The sequence below is a fragment of the Anolis sagrei genome, chromosome 4 (assembly GCF_037176765.1).
Source record: "Anolis sagrei isolate rAnoSag1 chromosome 4, rAnoSag1.mat, whole genome shotgun sequence".
NCBI classification, from domain to species: Eukaryota; Metazoa; Chordata; class Lepidosauria; order Squamata; family Dactyloidae; genus Anolis; species Anolis sagrei.
The window spans coordinates 195,043,475-195,066,871 of record NC_090024.1 but is presented as its reverse complement, the minus strand read 5'-3'; the positions used below and the strand labels follow the sequence as shown (position 1 = coordinate 195,066,871).

The window sequence follows — 23,397 nt, the reverse complement described above, 5'->3', positions numbered from 1 at the left end:
AGTTAAATTACTTACAGAAGAGGAAATCCCTTATCTCTGATGGATAGAAAAGCTTTCCCTTGCTTATACGAAATGGGAAAAGGGTACAGAGTATGCTGAGAGGGGTAAAGTACGGTAAAGCTGGAGGTTCATATCAGCAGCTTTTGGCCCTGAATAAATGTGAAGAAGCTTCGTATGAAAATTGCAACCAACATTCGTGTATTTCTCATAGGTACTTTTGCAGTCATCAGTATTATTGTGGGAAATGTTTGCCATGAGTTGGCTCCTGAATCTGAATTTTACTACTTCAATTATACAAGCAATGAGCAGATGGTGAACAACACAGCCATGGAAGCAGCCAGGCTGGAAATCTCAGCCACCTTGGCTTGCTTGACAGCTATAATACAGGTAAGGCTGCATTATATTCAAAACTGTAGAACATCCAGACTGTTTAGCATTGAGCTGAATGTTTGCTGATACTGAGGGATGACTACACCAACACTGAGACATGTCAAGGGTATTTACAGTTTCAATGACAGAACAAGTAATTTGGTCTATAACAGTGGTTCTCAACCTGTGGGTCCCCAGATGTTTTGGCCTTCAACTTCCAGAAATATTAACAGTTGGTAAACTGGCTGGGATTTTTTGGGAGTTGTGGGCCAAAATACCTGGGGACCTTCAGGTTGAGAACCACTGGTCTGTAGGATGCTATTATCCTCTCCTTGTTTCTTCCTTATATTTAGGTGGAATCTCTTTTCCTACAGTTTGAATCCATTGTTCTGTGTCCTAGTCTCCAGAGCAGCAGGAAACAAGCCTGCCTTCTCCTCAATGTGATGTCTTTCAGATATTCAAACTTGGCTACCATGTCCCCTCTTGGCCTTCTTTTCTACAAACTAAAAGTACCAAACTCCCTAAGCAGCTCTTTGTAGGGCATGGCTTACAAACCTATTATCATTTAGGTTGCCCTTCTCTGGATAAGTTCTAGCTTGTTAGTGATTCTGAACTATATCCATATAGAGACTTTTTTTGTGCACATTTTGCAACTACTAGTTGAAAAAGAAGATGGATGGATGGATGAATAGACAGACAGACAGACACACCCCTTGATCAGAGAATAGAACAATTTCTTTGTTTACTATATAGCATACTCCAGTGTACCCTTCTGGTAAAATGAAGAGGTAACGCTCCCTCCCACCAGCACTCCTTACAGAAAAGGCTGTTATTTGCCATATAAAGTGTCCATTTTCAAAATGTAAGTCTCAAATTAGTGGAGATAATCTTTCCAGGAATTAAACCACAGCGTTCCCTGGCTGCCTTGCCTCAATTTCTCTTACCTCATCTCTCCAGCAGTTGGGAGGGATCACATAAGTCAGACTTATGCCACAGTCCTACACTGGGGGATTTCTGGGGAAATACCATTTGGAAGAGATATGGCATTCACACCCACACATACAAAGTATTTCATGGTTTACTATGAACTGCAAGCTATCTCTGTGAGAGATTCTATTCATCATTCTGTCTAATGCATCTGCTTGTCTTTCTCTCCATAGATATGCTTAGGATTTGTGCAGTTTGGCTTTGTCGCTATCTACCTTTCCGAGTCCTTCATCAGGGGTTTCATGACGGCAGCTGGTTTACAAATCCTGATCTCAGTGCTCAAATATGTCTTTGGCGTGAAGATTGAATCCTACACAGGGCCTCTTGCCATTGTCTATGTAAGTGAATCACATGAAACTGGTGTTATAAATTCTGTCCGAATTTGCTTGTGCTGTAGAAGTATATAAACCAATTTGGAAAGATGTGGATGCATTATTTCTTGAGGTAAATGTATATTGAACTTATGAGGAATGCAAACTAGTATTATAGTCAGCCCTACAAATTCTCTGTGGTTAGGGGCACAGGACACCCATGAAAGTGAAGAAACACAAATGTACAAAATTGCTGCTGTTGCTTCTTCTCCTTTTTCATCGTCATCTTTTGATTGAATATCTTTCTAGGAATGTTTAGGTCTTCCAGTATGATTCAATGATCAATCTGCATTGGAAGCTGACCATAAAGTTGCACTAAAGGACCTAGAGATTTGTAGAGAGAGAAATTGATCAAATCTGTGAATAATCAGATCTGTAAAAGTCAAACCTGCTAATGTGAAGGGCCTTCTGTATGTGATTTTAAAAGGTCACTTAGATCAATGCTCATTAGGCTATTTAATCTGGATCATGAGTATTTTTCCCCTGTTGTTCCATGGATTCGTATTATGTTGATGACTGCAACTACTTCCTTTCTCCTGAAAGCTTCCTGCAGAGTGGAAGCCATTGGTTCACAGACCAATACTGCTCCACAGGCCACCACTTTGAGTTGAAATGACTTAGTTTTTTTCTTATAGAAGAACAAACAACTCCTTCAAATCTTCTTGAAAGAAAATATTATCTTTAGCCAATGAATTGCCTTGAGTGAATAAAAGTGGAGTTTAAGAAGATAGTGCTGCTTAAGGAGAAAGAAAATAGTTGGAAATTCTGTCAAATCTTACAGGGAAAACAGATTTTAATTTGCTTTAACAAGAGAAGTTGTACCTGGAACACATGCCCCTCCTAGGCAACTCTTGAAAGATGCTGGAGTGCTTTCCTTATACTACTAGGGAATGCACACCTAAGTAACAAGGGTTGCAATTAATTCAACCAAACTTTAATTACAAGGCATTATGAGAAAGATTGCATGCAATTAATCCAGAGTTCCCTGCTGTCAACCTCCTGAACCTTCTTCTAAGGTCTCAGCTAGATGCCATCATCGGAAACAAGTTAGATTAAATGCATCCCGTCTGGTCAGGCCCTACTTATTGAGCCTATAATTAGCCCATAGTTGGCTTCTAAAGGGACTGCAGCTTCTTTACTTTGTGAGCTGCTGCCAGGTTGCTAACTGAAGCTGGCTGCAGAGAGTGGACAACCCCCCTGTTGCAGGAGCTCCACTGGCTGCCAGTCTGTTTCTGGGCACAATTCCAAGTGCTGGTTATGACCTTTAAAGCCCTCGGCAGTTCAGGTTCAGGGTATTTGGTTAACCTAATCCCCTTATACGAACCTGCCTGGGACCGGATATCTTCAGGAGAAGCCCTTCTCTCAGACTCACCTCCAGCTCAAGTGCAGTTGGTGGGAACACGAGAGCGGGCCTTCTCGGTGGCTGCCCCTCGACTCTGGAACTCTCTGCCCAGGGAAGCCAGAATTGACCCCCTCCCTGCTGCCCTTCCAGTGGCATGTTAAAACCTTTTTATTCAGGCAGGCTTTTAAAGAAGAAGGCTTTTAAGATCAATTTAGGGGGGGGGGGCTGTGATTTTTCATCAGTTTTTATAGATTTTAACTGTGAATTTTTAAACACCATTGATATATAATTCTGTTTTAATATTTGTATTTGTACATTGAAATGCTTTTAATGTAAGCTGCTTTGAATCTCCTTTGTGGAGAGAAAAAGCAGGGTATAAATAAACCTTTTTCTTCTTCAGCTGCTTTGAGGACTGGGTACTACAGTCAGGTACAGCCTCCTAGTAGGGATATCACCAGTGAGTGTGATGTGTGCGTGTGTGCAAACTGCACCAGATGACACCATCAGACACTAAAATGACTGTCTATAAACTTTTTGCGTGCCCCCTGGTGATGCAGCAGGTTAAACCACTGAGCAGCTCAACTTGCTGACCAAAAGGTTGGCAGTTTGAATCCAGGGAGCGGGGTGAGGCCCCGCTGTTAGGCCCAGCTTCTGCTAACCTAGCAGTTCAAAACCATGCAAATGTAAGCAGATCAGTAGGTACTGCTTCTGCAGGAAGGTAACGGCGCTCCATGCAGTCGTGCCAGCCACATGACCTTGGAGGTGTCTACGGACAACGCCGGCTCTTCAACTTAGAAATGGAGATGAGTACAGCCCCCAGATTCGGACACGACTAGACTTAATGTCAGGGGAAACCTTTACCTTAAACTTTTCATACAATATTTCAGTAAAATTGTATTTTTGTAATAAAAATATCCCTGAAGGTAGATATAACCACAAAAACATTTCTCATAGATCTAGCTTACATGTGCTGTAACAATATACTTACAAATCTAAAATTCTATGCCTATTTACTTTTTGAACATCCAGTGCAATTGTGGTCTGGCCAGAACTGTCATTATTACTCAACACTTTGAATTGTATGTTTAAACTTGTATATATATATATAGGGACGGGGGGCAGGAGGTAGTAGTGGTAGTAATCGTAGTAGAAGTTGTTTTTGTATGCTTTATAGTCCTTTCTGACTTATGGTAATTCTAAGGTTCACCTATCACAACATTTTCTAAAGCTAAGAGGGTGTGACTTGCCCAACGTCACCCAATAGGTTTTCATGGTCAAGTGGAGATTGAAACCCTAGTCTCCAGACATACTTAAACCACTACACTACAATGGTTCCATGATTTTGTCATTACATTCAATGATATATGAGAATTAGGATTTATGAGTAACGTGAGTACAAAAAACATGGCTAAGGATTCTGTATGGGTCTAGATGGGAGGAGCTCCATGGAGGTGACACCATGAGTTAACAGGTGACACCAACTGTTGTGATGCCAGTGCTTCCTAGGCTAAGTAATGGTCATTGAGGTACAGTCTTTGCATTTGGAAGTAGAAAAACGATGACATTGTGGAGAGGTGACAAAGGTCAGTAGTCCATCATACACTTTCCATGCAGAAAGCTTCAGTTTTCTCTGGAAAAGGAAAACATCCTGCCTAAACTGTTGCAGCATTAATGTAAGGCAACAATGACAACATTGTTCCAGATAGATTGATTCAGTTCAAAATGACTTCACATGGGCCATATGTTCAAGTCCTGATGGTATGAGCTTCCTTGCTTAATCCTTTTCTCCTTTTCCATCCCCTAGACTTTTATCGACATTTGTAAAAATCTGCCAAAGACCAACATCGCCTCTCTCGTGTTTTCCTTGATCAGCTCGGTGCTCCTGATTATTGTGAAAGAGTTGAACATAAAATACATGAAAAAAATCCGAGTTCCCATTCCTATGGAGATCATTATAGTAAGTAGCAGTTCCCAAGATACTTTCTGTGTCTGTCTAAGCAGTTATTAGAGGGCTCTCATTGCCGTTTGTGCCCTCCTTTCTCAGAGGCAAGGATACATTTGTAAAGGAACTGTTGACTATTAAAGTAGTCCAAAATAGAGGATGCAATTGCAACGATTCACTGCTTAATGAAATACTATGCTCAGGTTTAATTCAGCTTAAGGATATTGCTGTGCCTGTGATCACATTAGTAATCTTTTGGGATTGGAGCTTGGTTGGTTTTTCCTTTGCACAAAAAGTACAAATGTTATTGTGTTGCATTGAACTTTTTTTTTTTGTAAAACCATTAGGACTTCATGGGATCCATTTACATTTATTGGTATTTAGGATGCTGCAAGGTTTTTTTTTACTAAGATATATATATATATATATATATATATATATATATATATATATATATATACACACACACACACACACACACACACACACACACATACACACACACACACCAATAGCACTTCACTTGTTGATCTCAGAGAATATTTGATTTCTCAAAACATGCCACCAAACAGGACTATCATTCATGTGAATGATAGCCACCCATCAGAATGAGTCAGTGACATGATGAAGAAAGAGCTACCCTCCCCATTTGTGAACACTTAAGTTACAGTAATTCATTCCTCTTCAGAATTTTTAGTAAGTGAGTAAGCACTCCCCTGCTTTACAATTGGGAAATTGTCCTTTAGCAATATGATTTTAAATGGTGGGTAGTTCTGAGATGGACTGCCAACAGCACTATTTACTTACTTGAGTCTCTTTCAGAGGTGTCAAACTTGTGGCCTTCCAGATGTTTAAGCCTCCAATTCCCAGAAACTCTAGCAAGTTTGTCCAATGGCCAGGAATTCTGGGAGCTGAAATCCAAAACACCTGGTGGTGCACAAGTTTAACACTACTGATCTCTTTCCATCTTTTTTGAACTTTCAAGAGGTGTGTTGAGAAAACAGATACTGAACTGGGAGGGAATCTACTCAGATGCAATTCCACAAGAAATGCTGCTCTCCCAAATTGTAACATGTGGATAAAAAAAATAGAGGCAGTCAAGAAATTGTTGGGAAGGCAAAGGGAACCTCTTCACGTGTTCTGTTGTGGCTTCCTTAGATATTGTTTCCAGTAATTTAGGAAAGAATCAAGGAGTGAGTTACTGTATGTGTTTCAGTAGCAGGTGGAAAGACTGGACTAGGAGCTGAAAACAGGATCAAGATAGACTTAAATCAGGAATCCGGACAAAATGCTACTGAAGTGAAAGCCTTGTTTCATCTGTAATAGCAAGTTATTAAGGAGCCAATACTAAGGAAGATCTGTTGTCATCAAACGCTGATCTGTTTGCTTAGATTTCAGAGAATGAAAGAAACCAAAGTGGTTTCTGAATCAGCCAATTCATTACGCATGAGGGAACTTACCTGCTGGTACATGAAGTCCTAGTTACTGCTTCTTTGTACACACTATGCAGAGTACTGAAATTAAAATATTGTGATGTACATTTTCAGTCTAGCTAAAACTTCTGGTGGTGCTAACACTATTGAAGACCTGGGTTTCTGGTATAGATAAAGAGCACTGCAAAGTTACACTCTTCATGGAATCATCAGGAATGCTATTTTGTTTACCTGGGAGCACTGGGGAAGGGAGAGGAAGGACTGGTCTATTCAGGTCAACCTAGACTCATGTTTCAATGAGTCTGAGTAAAAACATCCCTGGGCTTTATAACAGGAAACGTGTCAACATAATGAAACATGATAATACAGGAAAGTGTAGTAAGATGCCCACATGCCTTAGATGATTGGGGGAGGTAAGAGGCCAATGAATGATCTGGCATCTAGGGAGCATGTGATTAGAGCTGGGCAAAATGCAAAATTTTGACAGATGTTGCCTTTGGTGTCAATTTGCAGTTATTCCACAGTTTGCTATTGCAACAGTTTGAACATAAGATCTGTGCTAATTCAAATGAAAAGCTTATGCAGTCTTGCATTTTTTTTTCCTGCAGTGGCTTACCAGGTGTTTATGAGAAGTCCCAAGCAGGACATGACGATAGGAGCACTCTCCTGGTTTTGACTCCTAGAAATGTGTGTAACAAAGCAGAATGCCTCTGATACTAAAGATTTTTTTTCCATGTCAGGAGTGACTTGAGAAACTGCAAGTTGCTCTGGTGTGAGAGAATTGGCCATCTGCAAGGACGTTGCCCAGGGGACACCCAGATGTTTTATGGGAGGCTTCTCTCATGTCCCTGCATGAGAAGCTGGAGCTCATCCTGCTCCCTGGATTCGAACCACTGATCTTTTGGTCAGCAGTCCTGCTGGCACAAGGGTTTAACTCATTGTGCCACCAGGGGACGAAGTACAACTATTGTTGAGTAGTCATTGTTAGCCCTTTCTTTCCTTGTATGTACAGTTGTATAGAAAGATATGAGGCACAAATTAATCTGCTGGTGGTACCTATAAACAAGGAGCCCCCAGTGGCACAGTGGGTTAAACCCTTGTGCCAGCAGGACTGAAGACTGATAGCTCATAGGTTCGAATCCGGGGAGAGTGTGGATGACTTCCCTCTGTCAGCTCCAGCTCCCCTGCATGAGAGAAGTTCCCACAAGGATGGTAAAACATCAAAAAACATCTGGCCACCCCCTGGACAACGTCCTTGCAGACAGCCAATTCTCTCACACCAGAAGCAACTAGCAGTTTCTCAAGTTGCTTCTGACATGAAAAAAGCTATAGACAAACAGGAAAAATTGAAGTTAATTTTCTTTCAGAAAATTCAACATACAGAAGAGTTGTCCAGAAAATATAAATCTCATATTGCTCTCTAAAATAAACAGCTACACTTTTATATATCATTTTCTCTAGCTGAGCTTTTGAAATTATCTTTAGAACAAAAAAGCTTGGGAACAGACTTCGAAAGGAAATCCATTCACAGATCTAAGTGCATATAACATGCAGCTATACTCCAATATCACTTCAACTTGCCAAGATCAGGACACAAGTGACCAAAATCTTGCTAAAAAGAAGAGACAAGAGCTCCAATCTAATGCCCAGCCCTCAGGACTTCTGGCAAAAGTGAATTATGATGAGGCATTATGTTCCCTTGCCATATGCCCTTTCTTTCCCTTGCCATATGCCAGGAATGGAAGCCACAAGGCTTTTTCTGGTACTCAGTCCCTTAAAAAGTAGCATGTCAAATAACAGTATCTTGTTGTTATTTGAAGGCCTGCTGGGCTGTCTGAATACAATGTAACTGAGTCACTAGACGTAGTGCTGAACTTTGTTGTATCCAAGTGTTTCCTCTGGGCTGTTGATTGTAGGGTGACATGGGGGTCTTTCAGTCATAGCGTCACCATCAACTAAAATTGACCAGACAATCCTCAACAACAAATTCTCAGTTAAAAAACAATGCAATTCTTGTCTATTGGTTCTTCCCCTAACCTTTTTTCAGTCACAGATGTGAATGGTTGCTGAGATCCAGCCACAATGGAGAGCTTCAACAGTAGCAACTGAATTGCTAAAATTGGGGGGGGGGGGGGAATCAGTGCATGTCCCAGTCTGGATGGGTTTCCAATAGAGTGGCAGATGTGGGAGACATCTTCAGGTGAGACCCTAGTTTCAGTCTGCATCTACACTAGCCAAAATACTAATGTAAATGCCTTCAGAGCTGCCCTGATGCACAACTAGTGTTGTGGAAACCCTGGATATCTTTTGGGGTCCATGTGGCCAGCCAGCCCATCAGCACATTGTCAGTAGTGCCCTGGCCTCCTGGGCACTGCCACTTCTGATCTTTTGCCAGCTTGAAACAACTCCCTGACACAGCTATAGTGGTGACGTTACCTTCGGTGAGGTCAGGAGAGAGCAGCAGAAATTATGTCACCGGCAAGGCGCTGCCAAGGAGATGCTTGGAGCCATTTCTAACTGCCGAAACAGCAATGGGTATTTTATTTAGATATGCCTTTGGCATTTAATCTTGTTCTTTTCATGGAATTTCTTCTTTTAATGAAGAATTAAAATGTTTTCATTGTTTTTATTATTGCTACATTTTGGAACTTTGAATGACATTCTTTAGGAGAAAGTTGAGGTATAAATATACTTCATCAGTAAACTAATTGGATGGATTTTGGCACATCTAAATTTATACAGGTACATGACGAATAATCCACTATGAAGCTACAACATTTTTAATGCTTTGATTTCAGGTCATCATAGCTACTGCAGTTTCTGGAAGCTTTAATATGCCTGAGAAATATGATATGCCAGTAGTTGGACATATTAATATGGGGTAAGTAAACCAATAGATTATTCTCTTTTCCCAAACTCCTTCATTTCCGGAATGAGACCAATCTTGTGATGCTGATACATTAATTCCAATCTATTTGATAATAAACTCCTTCCTGAATATGACATGGAAGACATAGAAACAGGAAATAACATCTTGTGAATTGAGCCCCTTTGGGGAGATAAAGCAGGGTAATAATAATAATAATAATAATAATAATAATAATAATAATGGTGGTATAGCTGGGAACAGTGAAAAGAAACAAAAATAAAAGACCTTTTTTTAAAAAAAAAAATCCATACTATTATAAAGTCCTGCTCCCTTTCTCATTAGTTTACAGCAGTGGTTCTCAACCTGTGGGCTGTGGCCCGGCAGTGGATCGTGAGAACAAAAATCTGGTCCATGGACCCTGGTCAAAGTGGACCCTGGTAAAAAAAAAAAAGGCGTGGAACCACTGGTTTACAGTGTTAGCCATCAGGCATGCTAAAGATAACAAAACTGTAAACCTTTATATAAAACAAACTGAAAAAAGCCTTCAAGTTGCCAATGAATGGATGTTGCTACAAGTTAGAGTGAAAAGTAGGGCAGACTCAACATGGATAATGTCTGCAAGCCCTGATCTGTTCAAGTCATCTATTAATGAATTTACAAGGACAGAGTAATTATAAAGTACATAATAATAACTGCTGTATGAAACGTGACAGACTTGCCTATGCTATGTAATTCATTATAATAAGATTGACATTAAAGCTACATACCTATGCTGAAGGAAATATCTTCAATCCAACTAACACCATAAATGTTCTTTGACCTAATACTTAGTCTTTGGGGTTTGATAGAAAATATGATTCCTGGAGAGGTTTTGCAAGCAATATTGATAATGTATATATGATTTATATGATATATATGATGTCAGGGAGCCACCGGTAGTGCAGTGGGTTAACCCACTGTGCTGCTAAACTTGTTGACCGAAAGGTCACAGGTTTGAATCCGGAGAGCGGTGTAAGCTTCGCTGTCAGCCCCAGCTTCTGCCAACCTAGCAGTTCAAAAACATCCAAATGTGAGTAGATCAAGGTAGCAGGAAGGTAACGGCGTTCCATGCAGTCATGCTAGCCACATGACCTTGGAGGTGTCTATGGACAACACTGGCTCTTCGGCTTAGAAATGGAGATGAGCACCAAACCCCAGAGTTGGACATGACTGGACTTAATGTCAGGGGGAAACCTTTACCTATATATGATTTGTTTTTGTTTTTTTTGTGGACAGACTGATTATGTGGATATTTCCTTTGCTGACATCTCATTGCCTGTTAGCTCCAAGTGCAATGGCACAGTGCCACTGAATTTGGGCCACTTACAAGAAAACATATGTGTATGGCCATTGCATTGAGGTAGCCAGCCACAATGGAGAGATTCCACAGTAGCAACTGAATTGTAAAAGTAGCATATGGAACCTTAGTGTATATGCTAGTCTGGATGGGTTTCCAATGGAGTGGCAGATGTGGGAGACAGATGGATCAAATCACCAAATCACATTCTAGCAGAACCTGAGTCACTACTCAAGAATTGTGCAATGTCATAATATTGTGTGCTGAGTCACAGTCTGAGTCAGGACCAATCAATTTGTTTAACTGAAAGGTTGCACAATTTTCTTAAAGTTTAAAGTAGATAGCAATTCTAAAACAATAAAAACAAGCATTTCAAAAATGATGGCAATAGTGCAACAACAGCAGAAAAAGTTGAAACAACATCGAACTGACCTGTGTTGAAATATAAGCAATCCAATCTCATGATTTTATGCCAAACTGTATAATAATCCTGCAGTGAAAATTAGTATTGCCGAAGCTTTGACTAGCATACTTATTTCTTTTTAATTTTATTGCAGATAGAGTCCTCAATTCCTGTTAAATGGCATAACATCTATAGTTCCAGTTCAGTTCGCTATTTATCCTTAAATACATTGTGATTAGTGGTTATATATTTATCCAGTGCTGTCTATATCTTAATGGTGGCTGAACTGAACCTTACTTTCTCATTAGGAAAAAATGCTCCCAGCCTGTCCTCTTGGTTTAAATTGCTGCTGCTTTGCTTCATGACTTTCATGTTCTTTTTTGTTTTGGTTTAGCTTTCCTTCAGTCAGTATTCCTGAGGTGAGCAAGTGGAAAGACATGATTGGCACAGCTTTTTCTCTTGCCATTGTGGGATATGTGATCAATCTGGCCATGGGCAGAACACTTGGAACGAAACATGGCTATGATGTGGATCCAAATCAGGTAACGCAATCATTATAATTATAGGTTGAGTGTCCCTTATATATAATGCTTGAAATCAGAATTGTTTTGAATTTGGGATTTTTCCAAATTTGAAATATTTGTATTTGCATATATGTACATAATGAGATGGGCCCCCTGCTGGCACAGCGGGTTAAACTTCCGAGATGATGAACTTGCTGACCGAAAGATTGGCGGTTTGAATCTGGGGAGCAGGGTGAGCTCATGCAAATGTGGGATCAATAGGTACAGTTTCTGCAAGAAGGTAACAGTGCTCTGTGCAGTCATGCTAGCCACATGACCTTGGAGGTGTCTATGGACAGCACCGGGTCTTCAGCTTAAAAATTGAGATGAGCACCCCCCCCCCCCAAAGAGTCGGACCCTGCTAGACTTTAATGTCAGGGGAAACCTGTACCTTTATCTACATAATGAGGTATCTTGGAGACGAGATTCAAATCTAAACATGAAAATTTTCAATGTTTTGTATGTACCTAATACACATAGCCTGGATATAATTTTATATACAGTATTTTTAATAATTTTGTGCATGAAAAAAAGTTTGTATACCTTGAACCTTCCAAAAGCATCTCAGCTACCTATACGGAGGATTTCAAATTTGGGAATGTTTGGAATTTCTGAATTCCAAAAAAGAGATGCCAAACCATAATTACTATTGTTGTCATCATTGTCATCATCGTATTCATTTATTTACATAGGATCATTACTGTTCCTAGCTCTTTACAAGCAAAACAACAACAAATAGTTTCCTGCTCTCAGGCTTACAACTTAATGAAAAGAAAAAGGGGTCTAGTAGATATTGCCTTTTTTTCTCTCCCTCCATGACCACAACAGTGGATGCCTCTGAAAACATGCAGGAGGTTTCACATATTTCCCATCCCAGCTGCAAGTCCTTGCTCCTTTATAGCTCCTTCACAATTACAGCCTACAACCTGACTCAAAATAGAATCTGGAACAGATCCATTAGGACGATTACTAAGATATTCTTTAACAATTAGTTCAAGGGATTAATTTGAAATACTTTGTCAAATTAAATAAACTTCTTTAAAAGACAGCCTAGGACTGTGACACGTGAGAATACTACGAGTACACCACATGGCTTATAATAGCAACATGTGGAGCATGTTTCCTCTGCAGAAACTTTTTTGTGTTCTTTGCTGCTGCATAGCTGATTCACTAGTGGTAACAATCTCAGATGAGACAGTTGTGGTTAAGAGAATCCTGAAAGAATTATTCTGACCCAAGAAGTGGCAATTCACGTGCTCTAGAAATCTGACTCAGAGAATCCTGGGATACCTCTGAAATGAGCAGATGCAGGACTCAAGGAGTGGAGATAAACCTCAGGAGATAGACTGGTGGTGACACTGCTGGCCCTTTCTATTAATAAATGCCGCCTTCATATACGTACGACTGTTATGTGACTGTTTGACCTAGTTCTTCCACCCAAGCAATGGTTGTGAAAGGAACCTTTTGACAAAGGGCACAGTCATGACGTTTATTTTGCTACCGACTTCTGCTTAGCTTTTTCTCCTTGCTTCCACAGGAAATGCTAGCCCTGGGCTGCAGCAACTTTTTTGGATCCTTCTTCAAAATCCATGTGATATGCTGTGCTCTTTCAGTGACATTAGCTGTGGATGGAGCTGGAGGGAAATCTCAGGTTATTTATTTATTTAGTTTCTCCTCTCAAAATAAAAGAACACCAATATCTCTACATCTTTGGATGGACTTGAACTGATGCAAGAGTGATTCTCTTTATCCAAATCTCAGCATCTAAAACAGTGGGTTCCTTTTATCCCTGTTGGATCCTTGACCTCGTGATGCTTTGGGCAGGGACTTCATTTTTAAACGAATACCATTGATAATATGGCTGATCAATATGTGATTCATAAATCACAAGCCCTTATTTTTGGGAACTTTGCTCCCATCACCCCATCCAAAAGTAATTTTGCTGTCAAATTTCAACTGAAGGAAGCCCCCCCCCCCCGCCCCCAAATTATTTGAAAATAATATGATTGGGAATGACATGGCTTTAAAGCAGAATTGTTCTCTGGGAAACCTCGAGAAAGCTTAATTATGTTTTGAAACAAAGTATGCTCTTCCCATTCACCTTGCTTTCTAAGGAAATTCCTATTATCTACACCCAGGTGGCGCAGTGGGTTAAACCACTGAGCTGCTGAACTTGCTGACCCAAAGGGTGGCAGTTCGAATACAGGAGCAGGAGCTCCAGCTATTAGGCCCAGCTTCTGCCAACCTAGCAGTTCGAAAACATGCAAATGAGTGATCAATAGGTACCGCTTCTGCAGGAAGGTAATGGCACTCCATGCAGTCATGCTGGCCACATGATCTTGGAGATGTCTATGGACAACGCCAGCTCTTTGGCCTAGAAATGGAGATGAGCACCACCCCCCAGAGTCAGACATAACTAGACTTAATGTCAGGGAAATCCTTTACCTTTACCTCTGAGCTGCCATAATTCAGTGTCACAAAATGCCATGTTCACACTTTAAAGTTTGGCTTATTTTATTCAAATTTCTATATTTTAAAATTGATTTAAAATATTTCTGATAATTATAAATATGTATCAAGAGTTAGCTAACTAATTTCATATCTATGTTGCCATTACAGCAGAGTTGATCATAGTTTGGATTGCCAAAGAATCAGATCTATCTAATTACAATTGGAATCATATAGCATTTCATGTGTTCAGAAAACTTTAGAAATATTTGTAATGATTCTTAAAATAACCCTATAAAAATACATCATTGTATTCTCTTGAAATAGATTGGTTGAGACATAGGTTATAAAACCTATGTATGATCTGAAAAACGCTTCTGGTCCAACTTACCTGTCCAAGCGTGTTTCCCTTTATAAGCCAACCAGAACCTTAAGATCTACTGGGAAGGCCATGCTCTCGACCCCACCTCCTTTGCAAGTGTGACTGGTGGGAATGAGAGTCAAGGCCTTCTCAGTGGTGGCCCCTTGGCTGTGGAACTCCCTCCCCAGTGACATCAGACTGGCCCCATTCCTCCTGATCTTCAGAAAAAGGTTAAAGACACAGGCATTCAAGGGAATAGTGTAATATGCAATCCAACTTGAAATGTAGCAGCTTGAATAATGACTATGGAACTTTGCACTATGTATGTTTTTAATCTGTTTTATTGTATTTATATGTTTTAACTGTTTTATAAATTGATATATTATATTTATTATTGTATTATAATGCAAACATTATGTATATATGTATCTGTATTTATAATGCGGCACTTAATTTTGCCATAATAAATACAGATAGTACAGATATTTGAGAAAACCTAAAAATGGTGAAAGTAACTAATAGAGTAAGAAAAAGAAAAGAGCAACAGGTATTATTGTTTCTGTGCAAAATGACATATGCTGAGTTGTTGAAAATAGTGATGTATGTAAGGATGTGTAGATTATTTTGTCTCCACAATAGTTTGTGGAGGTAGAAAAAAATCATCTTGTTGTGTTCTCTTTGCCTGTTTCACTGTAGATATTTACTAAAATGTTAGAAATAAAGCTTTAAAATTAATTAATTATTTAAAACATATTATCATATGTAGCACATCCTTTTTCTGTGACAACAATGTAGCTGATAATATGGTGATTTCTCATTATAAACAATAACTAAAGGCAAACAAGAAGTTAAATCAAATCACAAAATTATCTTCCTCTCCCAGTACCTTCCACTCATAGCCCTCAAACCAATTACTTAGCATCACTTCTTGGTCCCTCAATTGAAAGATATCATAATGTATGTTCCAAGGTTTGGTTTTGATTTTTTTGGTGATAAGTTTTCTTCTCCCTTTAGATGGCAAGTTTCTGTGTGGCGCTGGTAGTGATGATAACCATGTTGTCTTTGGGGATTTATCTCCAGCCTCTTCCTAAGGTAAAAATCAAACAGATTTCTTTATGAACATGTTTCCAGGCTGTGTCTATTGGAATTAGCTCTAATTGGCAAAAATAGCCCTGGGCCAACTGAGCCAACATTAACCCTACTGCGAGGAGTTTCTGATATAGGTTAGGTGAATGTCACATAACTAACTATTTTCTTGGATCTACGTGGTTTCGAATGGCCCCACATTTTTAATGAGGGTGTGCCTTAGTTTTCTCATTACATTTCTGGTTACGGGTTGAATGTTTATTCTTTGTTTTTATTTTTAGTTGTCAGAACTAAAATGTTATAGTCCTACAGCTATAACATAAGATGAAATGCATGATACTGAGAACACTGATACTTGGGGAAAGAGCATAGGAGATAGATAGGTGTTCAATTAATTGAGGGTGACAAGGAAACCATATCCACCCCACAGCTTTACCATATCTCAAACAGGAAAAAAGAGTTGTTGAACAGAAATGAATATATTGAGGGTAGTGCATTACAGCTATCAACAAACCAGGGCCAAAGCCCCAACCAGTAATTTTGGGCATTTTTGGTTGGAAACAACTAGGATGAGCTATGAAATTGAGAACACTGACATTTAGGAGAGTTATCTGGCAATCTCATGAACCCTAGAATCACCTACTAGTGATTCTTTAGCCAATATGCAACAATATCTAGCTTATGGTCTGCTCCAAAGCAGCTGTAGCTGCTGTGCCATAAAGTAGGATTGTGCTGCGGCAGCTAACATGTGCACTATACTTGTGGCTTTTTGTCATTAATTGTAATAGGAGCCGCAGTGGTGCAATGGGTTAAACACTTGTGTCAACTGAACTGCTGCCCTGAAGGTTGGTGGTTTGAATCTATGAGAGGGGGTGAGCTCCCATCTGTCAGTTCCAGTTTCCCATGCAGGAACATGAGAGAAGCCTCCCACAGGATGGTAACACATCCAGGTGTCCCCTGAGCAACATCTCTGCAGATGGCCAATTCTCTCACACCAGAAGCAACCTGCAGTTTCTCAAGTCACTTCTGACATGATAAAAAAATAATTGTAGTGTTTTATTATACTTATTTTAGGCAGTGCTTGGAGCTTTGATTGCTGTGAATCTGAAGAATTCTCTCAAGCAGCTGACTGATCCTTACTACCTTTGGAAAAAAAGCAAGCTGGACTGTGTGAGTATCTCATCTCAGATGTCTTGGGAGATAGATATAAACAGCAGCATGAAGCCAAATGAACAGAAATTTTGCATACAGTGATGGTTGCCTTTTACATTGCTGCATAAAGGTCCTAAGATCTAGCACCCTGAGTATGTCAAAGGTCCTTTTAAAAGAAAGTTTCTAATTGTTATGAAGATATATTTAAGCCACATCTATTCCATAAACAAATATTCTACAAAAATCAAACATAGATTAAGAATATTAGAATATTCTATTGGCATACAGGCCGAAAACAGAATTTGTATCTCCTTACAGTGTACAGCAATTAGGTTGTGGGAGTGTGGTATCAACATGTAATGTTAGATTGCAAAAATATGTCTGTGATTTGAGTTCAACAACAATAAGAATATAGGTGAGCACTCTCCTGATTAGTACCTTTTAATGCACAGACTTGAATTATCCTTACAAAGGCTGAATTTTGGCATGGCAATAAATTGTTCTTAAAAGAATGATAAAGACCTCTTCCCAAAACTAGAGAGAGTTGGCAGTGAAAACAGACTGGCTCCTGACAAGTTTCTGGGCCCAATTTAAAGGGAAGGTTATTACCTAAGAAGCCCTATACACTTTGGTTCCAACCTATCTTCGAAACCACATCGCCTATGAACCAGAGCAAGCCTTGAGATCTGCTGGGGAGGCCCTTCTCTCAGTCCAACAAAGTCATAGGTGCAGTTGGTTGGGGACAAGAGAGAGAGTCTACTTGGTGATGGCTCCCTGGCTCTGAAATGCCCTTCCTAGAAAGATTAGATTAGTCTCCAAATCTCCAAACCTTCTGTTTGAACCTAAAAACATGGCTGTTTACACAGGCCTTTGACCTGGAGTAATGTACTATGGGTATGTGATGATGTCAACCATTGTTATTCAGCACTTTAGTTCATGTTTGAAGAAATTTAATAACTCACAGGTATGATTGTGTTTTAGAAATTAATTATTTTTTTTATCAATTGGCATTGTTCATTGTTTGCATTCAGTCAAATTGTGTATTGTTTTGATGATATGTCATTGGGGATGGACTGGATAGCCGATGAGGTCTCTTTGTTAGCCACCTGAGTCCCTTCGGGGAGATGGTGGCAGGGTACAAATAAATATTATTATTTAATACATAACAAGATGAGTACACAGCAAACAAGACCACTATGCTGACTTTTGTATTTGATCATACGTCAGACATTTCCCAAGTGTCTAGGACTGTGTGATGTATCAGCGAATAGTGTGCTGATCCGAGTATATGTCCATCCAGAAAAGGAGAAACCTTTTTATAAAAGGATAAAAACTCACTAAATACAAACACTATAAATGTCTGGTTCTTGGATAAAGAAGATTTATTGCTCTAAATTATATTTACATACATTGTGCCAGAGTCTTACAAGTTTCTCCAAGCATTACTTTATCAGTGAAAGGAATAATTGAAATTGTCCAGCCACAGCTATCAATAACTTTCTTAAAGTACTGTTCAAACAGAAGGGGAAGGAGGTTATGCTTTGGAGTTCTGTTTAAGAGATTATAAGTGTGCCCTGCATTATAATGGACTTGAATGCCCTGAAGTATGCCGAGCACAACACCCAACAGAATATAGCACCTACACAACTTAGTTACCTTTCAAGCTACTGAAGGAGCTCCTCAACTTTGAGAGCACTTATTTCACAAACACTCTTTGGTGTACTTGACAGCAATATTCAGAGCCACTTTACTCATAGCTGACATAAGTAAATTGCATTTAGAAAGGAGGGATATAACTTATAGCACTAAAGAAATGCTGGCTTATAAACAGAGGCATCAAGGAGTGATGTGGTTTATGTTTCTTATCAAATCATTTAACTGCTCAGTTAATCAAATCATTCTGGCTATGTCTTTCAATATTTGCTGCACTGTGGTAGAAGGAGATGCTATGTGGGAGATAGAAAAGGTTTCTTTTCCTTCCCTTCCCTTTCCCCTGTCTCAGCTAGTGCTTGCAAGGACCAGCTCGGAGTGCTTTGTTTGGTGGGGAAGAAGGAGCAAAGATGGGTTCTTAGATGATGCACTAAACCGAGAACTCCGATCAGGACCCTTGGTGTGTAGTGTGGAAGAGGTTTGCCCTACCGATATGATTCCCTGCTTCTGATTTCAAACTCTGCAGAACAGGGCTTGGAAAGTTCTTTTTTTCCCCCAAACGAATTTGTTATGCAGCTTACCCATTACCCATTAATGTAACACTACAATCTTCCACTTTTCAAAATCAAAATGGTTATCACGAGATAACCATTTTGGACTTAAGTTTCAACATATTTCTGGCATGCTGCCTGGACTTAAGTTGTTTAGGATGATAACAACATCATCTCAGGCTCCATAGCTCAGGCTCCAGCCATAGCTCTGCAGTCATATTTAAAGCACGTGTTCCATCTCGTCATAGAAGGCTGACCTCAGCGCAAGGAAATGACTTGCTGTGTTTATGTCTTTCCACAGATGGTCTGGGTGGTGAGCTTCCTATCTGCTTTCTTCCTGGGCTTGCCCTTTGGACTCGCTGTAGGAGTCGGGTTTTCCATCCTTGTTGTCGTTTTCCATACTCAGTTGTAAGTATCATTTTGATGGTGGCCTGTGATTGGAAAGCAAAGTAAAGATATTTCCCATCACCTGGGTCAAATATTCCAGGGCAGGTGTGACTAGCAGCATGTGGAACATGAAAGGACCAGTCCCTGTTGGTAAACAATGATGTCAGTCTCAGATAACTGCTCCCTAATCTCCCATTTCTATAAATATATTTCAAGGCTGATATAAATATGAAAGTATTTACGTCATGCATGAAAACACCTGCCCGACTTATCCTTCTCTCACACATGTACATACATGCGAAATCTCATTTATTACTCATTAAGCTCTCAGTATAAGTGATAAATACGTTTTATGCTGTTCTTTCTTTGTGGCAGCTTCATTTAGCGAGAAACTTAAACTCATTAATTAGCTTTTCTGTTGAGGAATGAGAGACATTTTCTTTGGGAGTAACATGCACATCTTGATGCAGGTGAATTATGATTGTAAATCATTACTACCATTCCTTTTTAAAGATCTAAGGCTTGGAAAAATGGAAACACTGCATAATCCTTGAAAAATAACAATGGCAAGAAATTATGAGGCTAAAACAGCCCTTGCTTTCTGGATCACAATCTGATAGATCCAAGACAAAACAAGAAAGAATTTGGGGGGGAAGAATAGCAACTTCTTGTCTTGATGCCACATGTGGCTAGGTTAGTCTCCATGATGTTTTTCCATAGAAGGCAAGGGAAGCTCCCCTTCAGCCTCGGGTCACTGACCCACAGCCAAATGTTCTTCCTTGCAGCTATAGAGATGCAGGGCAACAAAAGACTAGAAGATACAGTGCAAAATGGTCTATGCTTTCTAGCTTTCCCTTTTCACACAGGAGTGAAACATCTCTGCTCAGGAAACAAAAGTAGAAAAGTTAACTACAGGAGGACATATCCTCACTTTGGAAACAAACTCTCAAAAACAATTCTCATACTAGGAAGAAGATAGAAAACACGATTCTTTTAACAATAGCGTAGTAGGCGAAATGTCAGAAGATACTGCTGGTCATGACTTATTATTGGAAGAAAGAGGAAAAGGCCAATCATTGCATTTTCTTCATTTGTGCAACTTTTAAAAAGATCCTGGGCCCATTATCAGGAAATGATGTATAACTTTTAGTTTCAGACAGCAAATCATTCTCTGGCTTCATCTAATGATTTTTTCTCAGGTCATTTTATGTTATTGTGCTACCAGATTATCACCACAAGAGGGCGTATTTATAATACAATAATTTAAGTATGGGAAATGTCATTGTTGGTTATTCCTATTTTCATAAGAAAGTGTTCAAAGTGGTGTAATTTCAAAAATTTCACCATTAGCCAATCAAAAGGGGATGTAAAGAACAAGAATGGCAATTGGAAATATCTCTTTTTTTCCATAGCCTGATTACCACAGTCCCAGCCCTTCCATTAGGGAGGAGTACTCTTTTTTCCTTGAGCTATTTTTCCTCCCATGATAACATCATCAATAGAATGTACTTTTTCCTAATTTGGGTAGATTTGGTTTAGGATTTTGTGGAACATGGTTCTGAGAACTCTGCTATTATAGTGTTGTATTCTAGCAATTACTGGAACCTCATATTTTGGAAATCCTGCCCATTAAATCTTGGTCTGAGACAGCAAGAGAGCTTTTGGGTTGTTGTGAGTTTTCCGGGCTATATGGCCATGTTCCAGAAGCATTCTCTTCTGACATTTCACCTGCATCTATGGCATGCATCCTCAGAGGTCATGAGGTTCTCAGGTCCCACGACCTCACAACCTCTGACGATGCCTGCCATAGATGTGGGCAAAGCATCAGGAGAGAGAGAGAATGCTTCTGAAACATGGTCATACAGCCCAGACAACTCACAACTACCCACTGATTCTGGCCATGAAAGCCTTCCATCATCCCAGCAAAAGCTTTCTTGTTGGGATGATGCTCCTTTGCACCATATATTTAGCCTGAGATGCTGATGAAGAAATTGGCAAAACCATCTGTGAGTATTCCTTGCCTTTATGAAACTCATGTGGTGACTATAAGTCAACAGGAGATACATGGTGGCACTAGATGCATATTGGTGGTGGCTTATAGAAAACATTATGTGATATTGATAACATTCTTGTAAGCAAATCAGCCACATTAAACCTCTTCAGCTTTACCTCAATCCACCACTGTATCAAGAAGAAGAGTTTACAAGACTATGTTAGTCTGTTGTGGCTAAAACTATAAAGAGCCCTGTCACAGCTTGAAGATTAATCAACCTTTTATTTCATGAACTACACATTTAATACAATGAAGGAACGCTACACAATTATATTTTTAACATTATTCTTAATATTTCTTTCTAGCCGCAATGGTTGTGTCATTGGCCCTGTAGCTGTTTCTGATATATACAAGAACCCCAAGGTCTACAACAAGGTAAACGAAACTACAATTTTTCCTCATTTTCTATTTTCTCATTGTTTGGCATCTACACACATGAGATTTTGTTTTAAAGATGCTTAATGTGATTTGATGCCTGTAATTAATACAATGTATAGATTTACTACTGTGCACTGTATTGATGCTTTGCAATTGTGTTAGTTTATTTACAGGATTTGATTGTTTTTTAGATTGTGTTTTATGTTCATTTATCTTAACAAAGTTTTAAAATTTTAAACAATACTATGCACATGCATTTCACTGTGGATGAATGTACAAAGAACTTTCCTCTTCAAGAAATTATTCTTCCCTCAATTTGGCCTAACTTATTTGCATCTTCTTCATCCATCACCCCAAGACACGTGGTCCCATTGCATCTCATTTGGTCTTCTATCTAAAACTGTATATATATATATCTTTGCAGGTCCAAGAAATAGATGGAGTTAAAATTGTCACTTACTGCTCTCCATTATACTTTGCTAATTCAGAGATATTCCGGGAGAAAGTTATTGCCAAGGTAAGAGAATTCTGGCCAAACATAAACAAAATTTTATCCCACCAAGTTGCTTTTCCCAACACAGGTTTCTTGTTCCTTTTACAATAAAAGATCTGGAACCCCAAAGAGATAGTGGGGAGGGACAGAGAGGTTCTGTGGTAGGAATTTCACAAGAAAATGGCAGAGCAGAAAAAAAGACAGTAGAATCTCACTGCTAGTTTTAAACCTTCTTAGCTGGGAAACCAAAATAAGCCTTCTCGCCCACCATTTTCAGAAGTCCTACTTCAAGTTATGAAAAGTTAGCTTTGTTGAACTACAACTCACATAATTCTCTGTTAACATACGGGTATATGGGAATAACATTCATTTTACTGTATATGTGGTGCAAGAGGGTGACAAGAAAAGACTTTGCATATTTAAGCCTCTTTGAGAAATACTTTCCTTGTGGGGTATTATTTGGCGCTAAATTTTTATATCTTATTAGCACCACTTTTCAATTTTTCCAAGCTTTTAACTCTGAAGTTTGCATAAAAATTACTGAATTAAAGGTTGCCAATCATAAAGGGAGAAGCTGCCACTGGATAGATCTTAGACTGGACTCAATATCCTAGCCTTGCCAACGGCTTTCCAAACATAAAGAAGCCCATCCTTTAATTTTTCAGCTCTTGTGCCTTACAGTAATATTCACATTCCCTCTTTGAACCCCAGATTCAAGTTCAGTTATCATAAGAGCACAGGCAGCAAAATGACTCAGAGTGCTATGTTTCCTTTAAACAGACTGGTGTTGACCCTATAAAAGTCTTCCTGGCAAGAAGAAAGTATGTGAAGAATCAAGAAAAGGTGGTGGCTGCAGCACAGAAAGTGAGCAAACTAAAATCCTTCTTCAGAAAGAATAAGGTAACTCACTTTAATGCCTACTAATTTGCTTTTTTGAGACAGGAGATAGCTTCATTCATGTTTAATAACGTTACCTCCATCCCCTTCCCAAAAGATGGGGAGGAATGCATCGCAATGCTGGAAAAAAATGGTTGCCACTGGGGAAAGGCTTGGCCTTGCTATTGTTTACCACTCGAGATAGTTTTAATGCACTTCACATGACAGAACATCAAGAGATTCTTAAAACTTTTTTTAAAAGGTTGCAAACATCATGAGTAAATAGCTGAATCATTCATCACAAGTGGTGTCACAGGCACTATCCAACAATTTTGCAGTGAATGCAG

At 39.3% G+C, this 23,397-nt stretch overlaps 1 protein-coding gene across 1 annotated transcript in view; it reads left to right on the top strand.

The window, feature by feature from the left end:
• The window catches only part of SLC26A9 (solute carrier family 26 member 9), a 70,436-nt gene that overhangs the window by 34,529 nt on the left and 12,510 nt on the right, over positions 1-23,397 (top strand). Inside the window, exons 5-16 of the mRNA XM_060772889.2 lie at positions 212-387; positions 1,530-1,694; positions 4,874-5,026; positions 9,243-9,325; positions 11,447-11,594; positions 13,153-13,266; positions 15,439-15,516; positions 16,585-16,680; positions 19,165-19,271; positions 21,609-21,678; positions 22,106-22,198; positions 22,955-23,074. Of these exons, the coding sequence (XP_060628872.2) occupies positions 212-387; positions 1,530-1,694; positions 4,874-5,026; positions 9,243-9,325; positions 11,447-11,594; positions 13,153-13,266; positions 15,439-15,516; positions 16,585-16,680; positions 19,165-19,271; positions 21,609-21,678; positions 22,106-22,198; positions 22,955-23,074 (1,403 nt within the window). The remainder of the gene's footprint in view (positions 1-211; positions 388-1,529; positions 1,695-4,873; positions 5,027-9,242; positions 9,326-11,446; positions 11,595-13,152; positions 13,267-15,438; positions 15,517-16,584; positions 16,681-19,164; positions 19,272-21,608; positions 21,679-22,105; positions 22,199-22,954; positions 23,075-23,397) is intronic.